General features: G+C 42.8%; 1 protein-coding gene across 1 annotated transcript in view; it reads right to left on the reverse strand.

Annotated features, from left to right (window-relative positions):
* Window positions 1–386: 386 nt before the first annotated feature.
* LOC121003516 (zinc finger protein 208-like) overlaps window positions 387–15,887 on the reverse strand; it is a 2,651,670-nt gene continuing 2,636,169 nt past the window's right edge. The window contains exon 12 of the mRNA XM_040435418.1: window positions 387–1,830. Coding sequence (XP_040291352.1) covers window positions 644–1,830 — 1,187 coding nt within the window. The 3' untranslated portion in view covers window positions 387–643. The remainder of the gene's footprint in view (window positions 1,831–15,887) is intronic.

Below are 15,887 nucleotides of genomic sequence, written 5' to 3' on the forward strand. Positions count from 1 at the left end.
TCTAAACGTGTGTTTAGCACAGCAGGGGGCGTTATCACAGGTTATATTTCCCAATGTTTTGGGGTGTACCCCAATTAAAAAAATAAATTTAAAACCAAAAAGCAGTGTAGGCTACCTCCTCCCCCGCCGCTTCCACATCCACCGCCTCCTCAACCTCCTACTTCATATGGACCTCGTCCTCCTAGATCAAGATTATTATTTTTTTATTTTTACGTATTTTGTTATTTAAAGGGAGTTCCCTATCCACATTTGTTTGCAGAGCACTTGCCATGCTCTTAACCACATTTCGATGCCATTTGCAGCCCTTTAGCACTTTCCATTACATTTTTACAGCCATTTTAGTGCTCAAAAGTTCAGGTCCCCAATGACTTCAATGGGGTTCGGGTTAGGGGTCAAGTTCGGGTCCCGAACTCGAACTTTTTTGTGAAGTTCGGCCGAACTCGTCGAACCCGAACATCCAGGTGTCCGCTCAACTCTAGTCCCAATCATCGCTCCAAACCCTCAGCTACCACTGGTAACTGAAAGCAAGGCGTTGTTTTATCTCTCTGTAAAAAGGAGTATCTGAAGGAATAAAGCCAGTTAGTGACCACTATAAAACACATAAGGGAGGTCACTAACAGGCTAAGCATGACGATGGCTTCTCTTATACGTGGGTATTTTGATGATTAACAAGAGATGCTTTATGGTTGAAACACATATCACACTCTGAACATGAAAATGGCTTCTCCCCTGTGTGAATTCTCTGATGTCTTTTAAGAGTTGATTTACTGTTAAAACATTTCCCACATTCTGAACATGAAAATGGCCTCTCTCCTGTGTGATTTCTCTGATGTAGAACAAGACTTGAATTACTTTTAAAACATTTCCCACATTCTGAACATGAAAATGGCTTCTCCCCTGTGTGAATTCTCTGATGTATAACAAGATCTGATTTATTGTTAAAACATTTCCCACATTCTGAACATGAAAATGGCCTCTCTCCTGTGTGATTTCTCTGATGTAGAACAAGACTTGAATTACTTTTAAAACATTTCCCACATTCTGAACATGAAAATGGCTTCTCCCCTGTGTGAATTCTCTGATGTATAACAAGATCTGATTTATTGTTAAAACATTTCCCACATTCTGAACATGAAAATGGCTTCTCCCCTGTGTGAATTCTCTGATGTCTATCAAGAGTTGATTTACTGTTAAAACATTTCCCACATTCTGAACATGAAAATGGCCTCTCTCCTGTGTGATTTCTCTGATGTGTAACAAGAAATGATTTCTGGTAAAAACATTTCCCACATTCTGAACATGAAAATGGCTTCTCCCCTGTGTGAATTCTCTGATGTCTATCAAGAGTTGATTTACTGTTAAAACATTTCCCACATTCTGAACATGAAAATGGCCTCTCTCCTGTGTGATTTCTCTGATGTGTAACAAGAAATGATTTCAGGTAAAAACATTTCCCACATTCTGAACATGAAAATGGCTTCTCCCCTGTGTGAATTCTCTGATGTATAACAAATTCTGGTTTACTCTTAAAACATTTTCCACATTCTGAACATGAAAATGGCTTCTCTCCTGTGTGAATTCTCTGATGTATAACAAGATCTGGTTTACGGTTGAAACATTTCCCACATTCTGAACATGAAAATGGCCTCTCTCCTGTGTGATTTCTCTGATGTATAACAAGATCTGGTTTACGGTTGAAACATTTCCCACATTCTGAACATGAAAATGGCCTCTCTCCTGTGTGATTTCTCTGATGTATAACAAGATCTGGTTTACGGTTGAAACATTTTCCACATTCTGAACATGAAAATGGCTTCTCTTTTACGTGAGCTGTTTGATGTTTAGCACCTCTTCTGTGACTTTTATTCTGTGTTACAGTCTGTGATGAATCAGAAGATCGGACCTGTTTAAAATAATTAAACAATGTATTCTTGCTGTGATTGGATGAGGGTATATCTTGCATATTGGCATGCTCTTCAAATGTATCTCGTGTGATACCACAATCATCTACTTTAAAATTTGAAGATACCAGATGTTTCTCTAAGTTCCTGGTACAGTCATCTGCCAAGAATAAAACACATTTTATTATTGATGAATAACATTAAAATTGTATTGAAGCTTTATAACTTTTCCATATAAAAATCCACAGAAAGTACATGGCACATAATTAGAATATCAATTGACTAAAACTGTGGTGGCCAAACAGACCACAATCTAATAGTAGACCGAGGGTCATAACTAGAAAACGCTGGCTCCCACATTGAGCAACTTCCCTGCAACCCCCAGCCAATCAGTCATTTCAAAGATATATAAATAAAACATTTCCTAGCGCTGGACAAGAGGCGACGAATCCCCCCTTAGTGCCCCACACAATAGTTATCTCCCATTAGTGTCCCTTTCACAGTGGAATTCCCTCTTAGTGCCCTCTTCACAGTACTGATGCTCCCTAAGTGCCCACACTCAGTAGAATGTCTTGAGGTCTCCAAACAGTAGTTATGCCCCATAAGTGCCCCCACACAGTAGTTATGCCCCCTTTGTGTGCCCCCTGCAGTAGTGCTGTCCCTTAGTGTCCCCTTTACATCAGTTAAGCTCCGGTACTGTGAATAAAGTTAAAGTAATACCGGGCACATCATGCTCTTCCCAGCAGCAGGCAAATATCTGGTGTTCAGTAGTGAGATTTTTTTTGTATGAGCTCTTAAAGGGAATCTGTCACCTATTTTGACCCTATTAAACCGTTAAAATAGCAATGTGCAATAAAGAACCTTCTTACCTACATGTGTCTTCTTTCTTTTATTCAACTTTTCATTCTTATAAAAAGCGATTTTTCTGATATGTAAATGAGGTTCCAAGGTGCCCAGAAACGCCCCTCTTTAGTGCCCAGCCGGCCTTTCTTCCAAGCCCAGCACGCCTCCTCATAAATAAATGTCCTCCCACAACGGCGCCGCCCCCTTCCCACCACGTCATTTAATTTATTCATTGCGCCATCGTGCTTCCGCCTCTCTTAGCCTACGGCGCCGCCCCCTCCCGATTACGTCATTTAATTTATTCACTTCATCGGGTGTGCCTTCCTCCTCTCTTAGCCTACAGCGCCGCCCCCTCCCATTACGTCACATGTATTCATAGCACCGGCCCTCCCTTCCTCCTCTCCTGTCCTCAGAAATCGTGCGCAGGCGCAGTATCGGTGAGTGCCTGCGCCTGCACGATTCTCCTGTTCCAGAGGGCAACAGCCTCAATATTGTCACTGGGCATGCGCCGAGCCCAGTGACATAATCCGAGCGCTGTTGCCTCTGAGACAGGAGGGGAGGAAGAGAGGGAGGGCCGGTGCTATGAATACATGTGACGTAATAGGAGGGGGCGGCACGGTAGGCCAAGAGAGGAGGAAGCACGATGGTGCAATGAATAAATTAAATGACGTGGTGGGGAGGGGGCGGCGCCGTTCGGCCAGTATGTGGGAGAACATTTATTTATGAGGAGGCGTGCTGGGCTTGGAAGAAAGGCCGGCTGGGCACTGCAGGGGGGGCGTTACTGGGCACCAGAGCAGAGTAATAACGCCCCTCTGGGCACCTCATTTACATATTAGAGAAATCGCTTTTTTATAAGAATGAAAAGTTGAATAAAAGAAAGAAGACACATGTAGGTAAGAAGGTTCTTTATTGCACATTGCTATTTTAACGGTTTAATAGGGTCAAAATAGGTGACAGATTCCCTTTAAGGCTACATAGACACGTGAAAAAAAAAGGCCATAAAAAACTGACACACTCAGTTTTTCATGACCATTTTTCAACTATTTTTCGCATCCCTTTCTTGGTGGTCTGGATGTTTTGCATTCATTTTTAACGACCATTATTTGAGGATGATTTAGATGATTTTTATTTGCTTTTTTTAATTTAATTACCAACCCCTGCAGTATACATAATGTCCCCCGTAGTGGCCCCAGTTAGTAATAATGTTCCCCAGGGTGGTCCCCATCAGTAATAATTAATCATCCACTTGCAAGCGCAGAGACAGTCGCTCTTCATTTGGTGCTAAAGGACCTACACTCTCAGTGGGATGATGTCACCATGCGCTACTAAGCAATAATGCTGGAGAGCATGGTGATGTCATCACGTTGGTAGCACAGGTCCTTCAGCACGAAGAGAGACTGCCTTATGTGTGCATGCAGATAAGGCAATTTATTTTTATTTTAACCCCTAAAACACAATTTTCCACTAGTGTACCCATTTTAAACGGCCATTACATGGATGCACTCCTGTCTAAATGGCCAATAAAAACAGTCCCATTGATTTACATGGGGTCCATCTGGCAGTGAAAACGGCCACAAATAGGACATGTCCCATTTTTCACAAACTCTATTCAGTCGCCTTAAAAGAAAATGGCCATGTGAATAGCGCCATTGACTTCAATTCATTCTAAAAACAGCTGTGTGCCATTGTTCACTGTTGTGTGAATGTAGCCTTATCCTGCAGCCTTTCCCGATTACACAAACTACATATAGCGCCAAAGAGTAATCCTGTGACCCAAACATCACTGCAGCTAGGACACTGTGCACACCGAGGTCTCCCCAAATCTCAGTCCTGTCACTCTCAAGTAAACAAACTGCATGGCCCACACCATAAAATCATCTTTTTTTTCAAGCATTTATATTAAAGGAGTTGTCTCATCTGAGACAATGAGGTCAGTTCGTTAGGATATGCCACTATTGTCTGGTAGGTGTGGGTCCCACAGCTGGGACCTGCACCTATCTCCTAAACGGAGCCCCGAAAGTGGCGGAGGGTGCACTGTGCATGCGCAGCACTGGATGGGCTATTTCCGTCAGGCCCATAGAAGTGAATAGAAACAGTGGCCGGTCATGCACAGTGCGATCCCATTCACTTCTATGGGGAGAGCGCTTGGTGGTGGCCGGACCAGAGTCCTCCAGCCACCACTTTGGCTCGCTCTGTTCTAGATATAGGTGGGGGTCCCATCGGTTGGACCCGCACCTATTAGACAATGGGGGCATATCCTAGTGATATGCCCCCATTGTCTCAGATGAGGCAACTAAACTCCTTTAACCCCTTACTGACCAGCCTGTTTTGGGCCTTACTGACGAAGCGCTTTTCTTCCTTTTTTCATCGTCGCGTTACAAGAGCTATAACTTTTTTATTTTTCCGTCTATATAGCTTTATGAGGGCTTGTTTTTGCGGGACAAGTTGTAGTTTTTAATAGCGCCATATTTGGGGTACACATAACTTTCTGATCAAATTTTATTACTCTTTCTGTCAGGGAGAGGTGAAAAACAGCAATACTGCCACTACGTTTTTACATTATAAATTTTATGGCGTTAATTTTTTGGTATAAAAAATATAATATCTTTATTCTCTGGGTCAGTACAATTACAGTGATACCAAATACATATTTTTTTTTTTTTACGTTTTACTACTTTTTTTAAAAAGAAAAAAATGTTTTTGCATTGCCGCCTCCCAAGATCCATCGCTTGTTATTACGTTTTTTCGGTGGCAACTAAGAAAAAATTTGCAATTCTGTTTTATTGAATACATTTTTTTTTTTTTTTACCACTTAATAGTCCCACAAGGGGACTATAACAGACAGCTTTTTGATGGATTTTAAAATACAATGCATTATCCCTATAGTGCATTGCATTTTAATATCAGTGATATTCTGACATTGACCAGCAGGCTGCGCCAGAGAGGAAATTACTTAAGGCTGGTCTTGGGGTGTGCGGTCCTCCTATGGAGATACTACTTTAAATTACGGTATATGACTTTTTACGCTTACATTGCATCCATTATCATTGTTGAGCCTTTGATAGGATTTTATCATGTCCTTCTACCACTTATATGTGGCTTGCACATGCACTTCATCATGATATCTGTTGCATTTTACTAAACAGTTATTTACACGATTGATGATATATGTACTTGTAGAACTGCTACTAATTAACTGCTCATTTGCGGTTTGCACTTGCACTTTTTATATATGCCATTTTTTGCCTCCATTGATTAAGATATCCATATTTTTCAGATTCATGCAATAGATTCTTATCCTCAGGCTCCATTTTTCGTCACTTGTCTTACCAAACTCTCCCAGGGTTATACCGCACTTTAGTCATTGACTTGTCTGTCATCTCGTACTGTATGTTTTTTAATCATGTATCCCAATAAATATTATTTTTATAGCTTATCAACTCTCAGTGTTCGTTTATAGGTTTGCCTACACGAGACCCCAGCCAGCCTTCACCCACATTGGCACTCCGCGATCGCATTTACGGGGTGCCAATGGAAGTCAGCACTTTACATGCGGCAGGCGCCAATGTAAAGTGTTAAACAGCCCGGATAAGCACTCCTGCCAGTCCGGGCTGTTAGAGCCAGGCCCCCACTACCCACTACAAGTAAAGTGGCAGCACATCCTAAGGCCCCTTAGGGTGGTCACTAAGGGTTTAATAACCCCATTGAAAGCATGTCAAGGCGTGTAGGTGAATTTTTTTTATGCACATGTAAGAAATACAGATTAAGGCTACATGCACACGACCGTGCTGTTTTTTGCAGTCCGCAAACCGCGGATCCGCAAAAAACGGAAGCCGCCCGCGTGCCTTCCGCAATTTGCGGAACGGAACGGGCGGCCATTGATATAACTGCCTATTCTTGTCCGTTTTGCGGACAAGAACAGGACATGTTATATTTTTTTTGCGGGGCTGCGGAATGGAGCAACGGATGCGGACAGCGTTTTTTTATATAAAATGCTTTTTGAGGAAAATATATTACCATACAAAGGTTATTCCGTCATGAAATAAAAATTAGTTTTTTTTAATTAATTTTTTTTAATTAGTGATTTAAATTGTGATTTAAATCAGTTTGATTTAAATCAAATCCACCCTGCTGGAGAGACATGAGAAGACCTCTGTATAGTAACTACACTGTACTGTAGAGGGATAGGTTTAGTTACCAAATGGTCTTGGGAGTAACTTTATTATTAGTAGTAATTATTAGTAATTGTTATTGTGTACAAGTCTCTCCGTATGTGAGATTTATGTTTGTTCCTTTATACTTTCATATATACTCATCAATAATAATAATTGTAATATCATTATTCCCACATTGCACAATATATCTATTTTTTATTATTTGTAGAAGCAGAATCTTAGAGACCTCTCTGCTTTACTTAGTGGTCACTACTCACCTGGGCGGTTATCTGTAGGAATGTCCTCTGTGCTCTGCTCATCTCCCCTCACATATGTCTCTGTAGGATTAATATTATTCAGATCTTCACCCGGATTCACAAGCTGTGAAAGAAAAATTGTACAGGGTGGGCCATTTATATGGATACACCTTAATAAAATGGGAATGGTTGGTGATATTAACTTCCTGTTTGTGGCACATTAGTATATGTGAGGGGGGAAACTTTTCAGGATGGGTGGTGACCATGGCGGCCATTTTGAAGTCAGCCATTTTGAATCCAACTTTTGTTTTTTCAATAGGAAGAGGGTCATGTGACATCAAACTTATTGGGAATTTCACACGAACTTTATTCAAACGTAACTTTATTCTTTCATGAGTTATTTACAAGTTTATCTTTGTTTACAGCCATTGACATGTTGCCGAGGTTAACACGTGAGGAGCGGATAGAAATTGTGTTGATGTCTGGTGAACGCAGTAACCGGGTCATTGCAGCAGATTTCAATGCAAGACACCCTACGAGACCACCCATCTCCCATGCTACAGTTAGCAAACTGCTTGCTAAGTTTCGTGAAACTGGTTCAGTGTTGGATTTGCCAAAATGTGGACGCATGAAATCTGTCTCTAATGAAGAAACATCAGTGGCTGTCCTAGCTTCATTCAGCAAGAGCCCACAGCGTAGCACTCACCGCATGTCACTGGAGAGTGGCATTAGTCGAACATCCCTTCGGCGGATATTAGCTATTCACAAATGGCACCCTTACAAACTCCAGCATCTCAACGAGGATGACCCAGATCGGCGCACTGAATTTGCAGAATGGGCAAAACAAAAATTGGAACAGGACTCTCAGTTTACGCAGAAGATTTTGTTCAGTGATGAGGCAAACTTTTATGTGAATGGTGAAGTTAACAAACAAAACCACCGCTATTGGTCTGACACTAACCCACATTTAATAGATCCCTCCAAGACTGTTGGAACAAAAGAATTGATGGTATGGTGTGGTATATGGGGTACAAAGATAGTGGGGCCATTCTTCATCAATGGAAACCTCAAGGCCACTGGATATGCGAAATTGCTACATGATGATGTGTTTCCCTCTTTATGCACTGAAGCTGGCACGTTCCCTGAGTTTTTCCAGCAAGATGGTGCACCACCACATTATGGGTGTCAGGTCCGAGCATTCCTAGATGAACAGTTTCCTGGAAAGTGGATTGGTCGTCGTGGGCCAGTTGAATGGCCCCCAAGGTCTCCCGATCTGATCCCCTTAGACTTTTATCTTTGGAGTCATCTGAAGGCAATTGTCTATGCTGTGAAGATACAAGATGTGCAGCACCTGAAACTACGGATACTGGAAGCCTGTGCTAGCATTTCTCCTGCGGTGTTGCTATCAGTGTGTGAAGAGTGGGAGAAAAGGGTTGCATTGACAATCCAACAAACACAATGGACAGCACATTGAACACATTTTATAAGTGGTCAGAAACTTGTAAATAACTCATGAAAGAATAAAGTTACGTTAAAATCAAGCACACCATTGTTTTTCTTGTGAAATTCCCAATAAGTTTGATGTGTCACATGACCCTCTTCCTATTGAAAAAACAAAAGTCTTCCTGTTCTATCTAAAAGTTTTGGGATGTCTGCAGGCATGAAGATACTCTACCTAGTATAAGGGACAGGGGAGAACACAGGAGAAGTGAGAACTGATTATCTATCACCACTAGAACACCCTGCTTATCACAGTTTATAGTAAAAGGACAGGAGAGGTGAGTACTGATTACGATTATATTATATGATTATTATTACTATTATTTGCACCTTCTAAAAGTCACTGTACTTTTTTTTAACAAATGCTGCACGACTAGATTTATCGCATGCATCATTCAGGGAGCATGTGTTATTTCTCCCAAACACAAGCAGCCACAATGTTCCTGCAATTGTCTCTGACCACCTTGCCCAGTTGGAGTTAGGTGAGGAGACAGCCAGCGAGGTTGTTTGCCGCTTGATGCCCTTTAGAAAGTATTTGGCTATGTGGCTACTATCACCCAGGGAGATCAGCTCTAAAACGGCATGGCAATGCTTCACATCAGGGATGCCCAACCTACGGCCCTCCAGCTGTTGTAAAACTACAACTCCCACCATGCCTTGCTGTAGGCTGACAGCAGTAGGCTGTCTGGGCATGCTGGGAGTTGTAGTTTTGCAACAGCTGGAGGGCCACAGGTCGAGCATCCCTGCTTCACATGATAGGAAGAAGGGGGAGTGGGAGCGATGTTCTGCCCTGCTTCTGTTTGGGACAGGAGGATATCCATGGAGGAGGCCGATAAGTGCCTGGTGTCAGAACAAACGTGGAGGTGTCAATAGGACCTGGCCTTCTTGCTACAGTTCTGCCTCACTGCAAAAACCATTGATCTAATGGGCTGTGAAAGGCATGAACTGTTCCAGTCCGTAACCGTTGCTCCAGGTGTCCATTGTGTGCACCTTGCTCCACAGCTAGAATTGCAAGGAGTGGCCTACATTCACCGCCACTTGAGAGTACAAAGCAGGGATGGCTTTTTTTTTTTTTTTTTTAAAAGCTAGATTACTTCTAGTGACGCTGAGCACATGCCATTAGCCCCCTAAAGGCGACAGAGTCCACAAAGTGATACCACAGAGACTGCACCACCAGCAACTTGTGCAAGCAGAGTTGTTTCTTGGCCACACATTCCATTATGGATGGCTGATGGTGGGACAGAATAGGATGAGGCATAGTCTGAGCAGGAGAAGCAGTAACTGATGATGACTTGGACACAGTACTGCACGTGGATGCCGCCTGGCTGCCACAAAGGAGACTGGGAGAAGGAGGAATCTCTTGTTGTGGTAGCTGGCAGACACCTCTGTCACCCCCATGACTTATTGTAATCTGGCAGATCTTGCACAGGGCATTGCTTTTGTTTTCCAGCACCGTGGAGAAAAACTGCCAGACAGGAGATACTTGCACACTCCACACAGAGCTAGCTGCAGCCGAGCTTGTTTTAGGTCTGGCACGTTTTCAGCCTGCGACCATAGTATCATCAGCATCACCAGTTCCCAAGCTGACAATACTAGAAGCAGATCTGGCCCTGGCAGGTTTTGGGAGGTTCTAACTGTATGTTGCCTTCACTCTGTATTGCTGCCACTGCCACCATCCTCTTCCTCTGATGTTACCTTCTTCTCAGCACCCTGATCTAGCTCCCAGATCCTGTCCAACACACAAGCATTGTAATAGTCCTCAACCTCCCCACCATGAAAACTGTGATATGTCATCATGGGCTTCCTAGCATCCTCCAGATTACCTGCTTTATACTTGCCTTGAGTTCCACTGCCCCTACCACCACCAGTGCAGCTACAGGTGCCACTACTCCTACCACCACAAACACAGCTATGCATGGGGTGCCCCTCCTCCCCCGAATCTCCTCCTCATGGTAGTCTAAATGCTGAGCCATCCAGTCCACAATTCTATCCTCTGTGTCCTCAATAATATTAGGAGCCAGGGAGAACTGTGGCCAACTACTACTACTCCTGGCAGGTACTGATACTGCTGGTACTACATACATTCTGACTCTGGGAGGACGAGGCATGGGTCTTTCGTTTTGCACTCTTCCATTTCTCAGACATTTTATTATGAGGCCTATAAATGAAAAGTCAGGGGTTTGGTACAGACAGAATATTTAAACAGTGCAAGCAAAATGGCAAGTGAGTTTTTTGTAATTTAACCCCTTCCCGAAATGTGACGTACTATTACGTCATGGAAGTCAGTGACATCCCGCATTTTGACATAATAGTATGTCATAGTGATCTGTCGGGCACTGGAGCGGTGCGCGCCCGATCACTGCAGAGGTTCAGCCGTCCCTGATAGCCGGGCCCCTGCTGTATCCGCCAGCATCGCTGTAAAAGCAGATGCCGGCGGATTAACCCCTTCTATGCCACGGTCCACGCTGACCGTGACATAGAAGGGGTTTGTGTTGGGTGAGGGAGCGCATCGAGTCCCCGCACCGCTGTGTTAGGGACCCGATGTGTGAGAAGGCAGCCCGATGCCATGCAGAGGATGCCAAATGCCTTGCCCGGCACCGGGACCTGCCTTCTACAGATGCCCAGGAGATACAGCCTCAGGCCAGTCTCCTAGGCAACCTGTTAGTGTATGACTTAGTGTAATCCACTAACAGGCAATGCATTACAATACAGATGTATTGCAATTCATTGCAGAGGGGATCAGACCCCCAAAAGTGAAAGTCAGAAATAAAGTAAAGAAAAAAAGTAAAAAAAGAAAGTGTTTTTAATTAAAAGAAATAAAGTTTTTAAGTAAAAAAAGAAAAAAATACCCCTTTCCCCTTATTTTATAATAAAAATAGAAAAAAAACACACATATTAGGTATCACCACATCCATAATGACCGGCTCTATAAATATATCACATGATCCACCCTGTCCGATAAATACCATAAAGATAAATAAATAAAAACGGTGTAAAAAAAGCTATTTTTTTCACTTTATATCACAAAAATTGCAATACCAAGTGATCAAAAAGGCGTATGTCCCACAAAATGGTATCAATAAAACAGTCACCCTATTTCGCAAAAAATGAGCCCCTACATTAGAAAATCGCTAAAAAAAATAAAAAAACTATAGCTCTCAGAACATGGAGACACTAAAACATCATTATTTCAGTTTCACAAATACTATTATCGTGTAAAACTTAAAGGGATTCTGCAATTTGTTTAAACTGATGATCTATCCTCTGGATAGGTCATCAGCATCTGACCGGCGGGGGTCCGTCACCCGGGACCCCCGCCGGTCAGATGCTGATGACCTATCCAGAGGATAGATCATCAGTTTAAACAAATTGCAGAACCCCTTTAAATAAATAAGAAAAAGTAGACATATTAGGTATTGCCACGTGCATAACGCTCTGCTCTATAAAAATAGCACATGATCTAACCTGTCAGATGAATAATGTAAAAAATAAAAACAGTGCCAAAACATACATTTTTGGGTTACCTTGCCTCACAAAAAAAACATAATATAGAGCAATTAAAAATCATATGTACCCCAAAATAGTATCAATAAAACTGGCACCTTATCCCCTAGTTTCCAAAATGGGGTCACTTTTTTGGAGTTTCTACTCTAGGGGTGCATCAGGGTGGCTTCAAATGGGACATGGCATCTAAAAACCAGTTCAGCTAAATCTGACTTCCAAAAAACATATGGCGTTCCTTTCCTTCTGCGCCCTGCCGTGTGGCCGTACAGCAGTTTATGACCACATGTGGAGTGATTCTGCAATCCGCCGAATCTGGGTAAGAAATATTGAGTTTTGTTTGGCTGTTAACCCTTGCTTTGTTACTGGAAAAAGTGGATTAAAATGACCTGGGCAGAAGGGCGAAAACTGGCCCGGGGTAGAAGGGGTTAAAGAAAGTGGCACAATTAAATGTTTCTCCACTTCTACAAGGTTTAGACTCTAAACCTTTGCTCTTCTAGTGTAATGGATAATGTAGAGATTATATCTTCAGCAGCATGCTATGTTTAGGGACATACAGGAGTAGCTGGTGGGGAGGGAGCTCTCCAGAGGGATCTGATAAATGATGCTGTAATCTTGTAGTTCACAGGATGTCAGCCACACAGGAGAGAGACAGCAAGCCTCAGACTGGAGGTCAGACTAGAGATCACATGACCAGGTATCCATAATCAAAGGTTCAAAATGTATGGTTGCATCTGAGCAGCTAGAAAATTGTTGGCGAGTTAGAATTATATGCACTGCTGAAAATAATCCTATATAGCTTTTCCAATAATCAACTTCCAATATTATCAGGGGCGTAGCTGTAAGGCAGGGGTGGGGAACCTCTGGCCTGCGGGAGCATTTCATGTGGCCCCTGGCCCCCTGCCAGTACATCTTGTAAAAATGCTAATGACCACTTCCATTATGGAAGCGGTCATTAGCATGCGGGAGGCACAGGAAGGTGAGAACAGCGCATTGCTAGCTGTATTTACCTTCCCTGGTCTTTTTCCAGCCACACTATGTGTCCTGACACGTACAGTGTCAGGATGTAGACCATGTAGATGCGCACTATGACCTGACGCTGTGCGCTGTCAGGTCACACTACAGCGTGGCGGGAAGAAGACCAGGGAGGGTAAGTGAATCTGCCAAGTGGCAGCACCGTCCAGAGCTCGAGAGGCAATTTTATTTTTTTATTTATTTTAAATGTATGATCTGAGGTCTGATTGGGGTCTGATCTGAGGCTGGGGGTCTGATGAGGGTCTGATAGAAGGGCGATTTGAGGCTGATGGAGGTGGGGGGCAAATCTGAGGCTGAGAAAGGGACAAAGGCAGGGACATTTGCGAAGAAAGAGGAAGGGACAGTGAAAGCTGGGTGAACCCCTCTGGGTTTAGCTTGGCTGCCATTAATGTCAAATAAAGAACCAAATATATAAAACATTCTCAACTTAAAAATTAGACTGCTATATGTGGTCAAAATGGCGCCTGTACTATCTGTAATATTTAGCGAGGGCGCTATTTTGTGCTGCAAATATATAGAGCTCTAGATTTTTTTAATAGAAGCGTAATTTATGTAACTTACCCCTAAGTCAGTTATATCTTTGACCAAATATAGCCGTCAAATTTTTAAGTTCAGAATTTTTTATGGCCCCCGAACGATGTTACAAATATCGAAATGGCCCTCGGCAGCAAAAAGGTTCTCCACCCCAGCTGTAAGGGGTGCAGTCGCTACTGGATCTAGGAGCCTGAGGGGGCCCAAAGACCCTTGTATCACATAAGAAGACCCCAGTACTATACAAAGTTCATGCAGGTCAAGTTACATCTCTGGCTGGAGGGAAGGGGTAAGGTCAAGAATTTGGCTTGGGGCAGGAGATGCAGTTTAAATTTTTGCCTCAAGCAGCACGAAGGCTATGTGCTTCCCTGCCCCTGGCCACAAAGCACTGAGGGAAGGGGGACCAAGCTGAACTCTTGCACCAGGGCACATGAGCCTTTAGCTACGCCCCTGAACATTATATTATACTCTATGCAAGTAAGAAGGATGACTTTAATCTACATGTGCTAGAATAAAATCCGTGGTATGATCTTGGTACTGCCATTCTGACAGTTAGGAGACACCAGGAGACTGCAGCCTAGACTATAATACCTTTGAAGATAATGATGCATTTATCTCCTAATGTGCATGTTCAAGCTGACAAACCGGGCACAACTTTGGTTGACCATTTGTAGTATTGCATGGTCCCGGCCTATGACCTCTCAGAAAACTGTTGTGCCACTCTTGTGAAACCACAAAAGATCTGCAGCAGTTGACAGAGAAGGCCGTCTAAAAAGTCTATACAGGCAGAAAATAGTAAGAAGATCCAGACAACATGTAACGTCTATGGTCAGCTGTAATCCTACCATCTCCATCTTTCTCATTATACAAGGATAAAACATATAATACTGGTGGATAAAACAAGACTGAAGACAAGATCTTCACAGCCTTCTACAGATCATAGGGGACGTTTCATGAGACCTTATGTCCATCTACCTGATCATCCTGTGGGACATTGTGATACTCTTCTGACCCATCCTGTAGAAGAAGAGGACTGGGACATCTCTCCGGTGTTCTTACCTCTTCCTTATCTGTAGGAAACACATCCAGTGACTGAATTCATTCCTTACATACAGATAATGAGAGGACGTGTGTATTTAGTCATGTCTATTACCTGGTGATGTGAGGGCCTGGTGATCCTCCATCATTATGCCCTTATATCCATCTACCTGATCATCCTGTGGGACATAGTGATGTTCTTCTGAATTATCTTGTGGAAGAAGAGGACTGGTAAATCTCTCGGGTGTTGTTCTCTCTTCCTTAACTGTAGGTGTTGCAGAATCAGGATTAGATCGGATGGTCAGCCATGTTGTCTTAGGTATACATCTTGGGGCACATTTATTAGGACCGGTATTTTAAATGCAGGTCTTAACAAAGCCCTAAGCTGGCGGTGGTTCTGCTGAAGATATGAAGAGGCGCAGGCCTCTCCATAACTTCAGGGTTCCAGCACCAGTTCTAAATGTAAGACAGCTTCCAAGCTGTCTTACATTTAGACCCTTTTTTACACCTGAAACATTTGTAGAAAATGCCGGCCTGTTCCCTTCCTCGCCGAGAATTGTAGACCTGCCCCCCCATTGCACCGACATCTGCGTCTGAAATACGTCTAATTTAAGGCTTATTTCAGAATAGTAAAAGACCCCCCTTGTGTTTACACCTTATAAAAGGAGCTTAGCTAAAGAGTTAATCACCATTTTGAAGTGAATACTGAGTACTTTTAGTACTAACTACTTTTGCTGAGAAAATAGAGGCCTTTAAGTAACCGAAAATGTTATGATGGAATGGTTACCTTTAGAAAGTAGATAATATTTTCACTAGAAGTGGAAGCCTTGCCCAACATAAATGTATTTGTCTATTAAAACTAACCATTTGCATGTTTATGATCATGATTAGAGTTGAGTGGACACCTGGATGTTCGGGTTTGGCCGAACTTCACAAAAAAGTTCAAGTTCAGGACCTGAACTTGACCCCGAACCCCATTGAAGTCAACGGGGACCGGGACTTTGGAGCACTTAAACGTCTCTAAAAAAGTCATGGAAAGGGCTAGAGGGCTGCAAATGGCAGCAAAATGTGGTTAAGAGCATGGCAAGTGGATAGGGAAATTACATAAAATACGTAAAATTATATTT

Source organism: Bufo bufo, chromosome 6 (genome assembly GCF_905171765.1).
Source record: "Bufo bufo chromosome 6, aBufBuf1.1, whole genome shotgun sequence".
Taxonomy (NCBI): domain Eukaryota; kingdom Metazoa; phylum Chordata; class Amphibia; order Anura; family Bufonidae; genus Bufo; species Bufo bufo.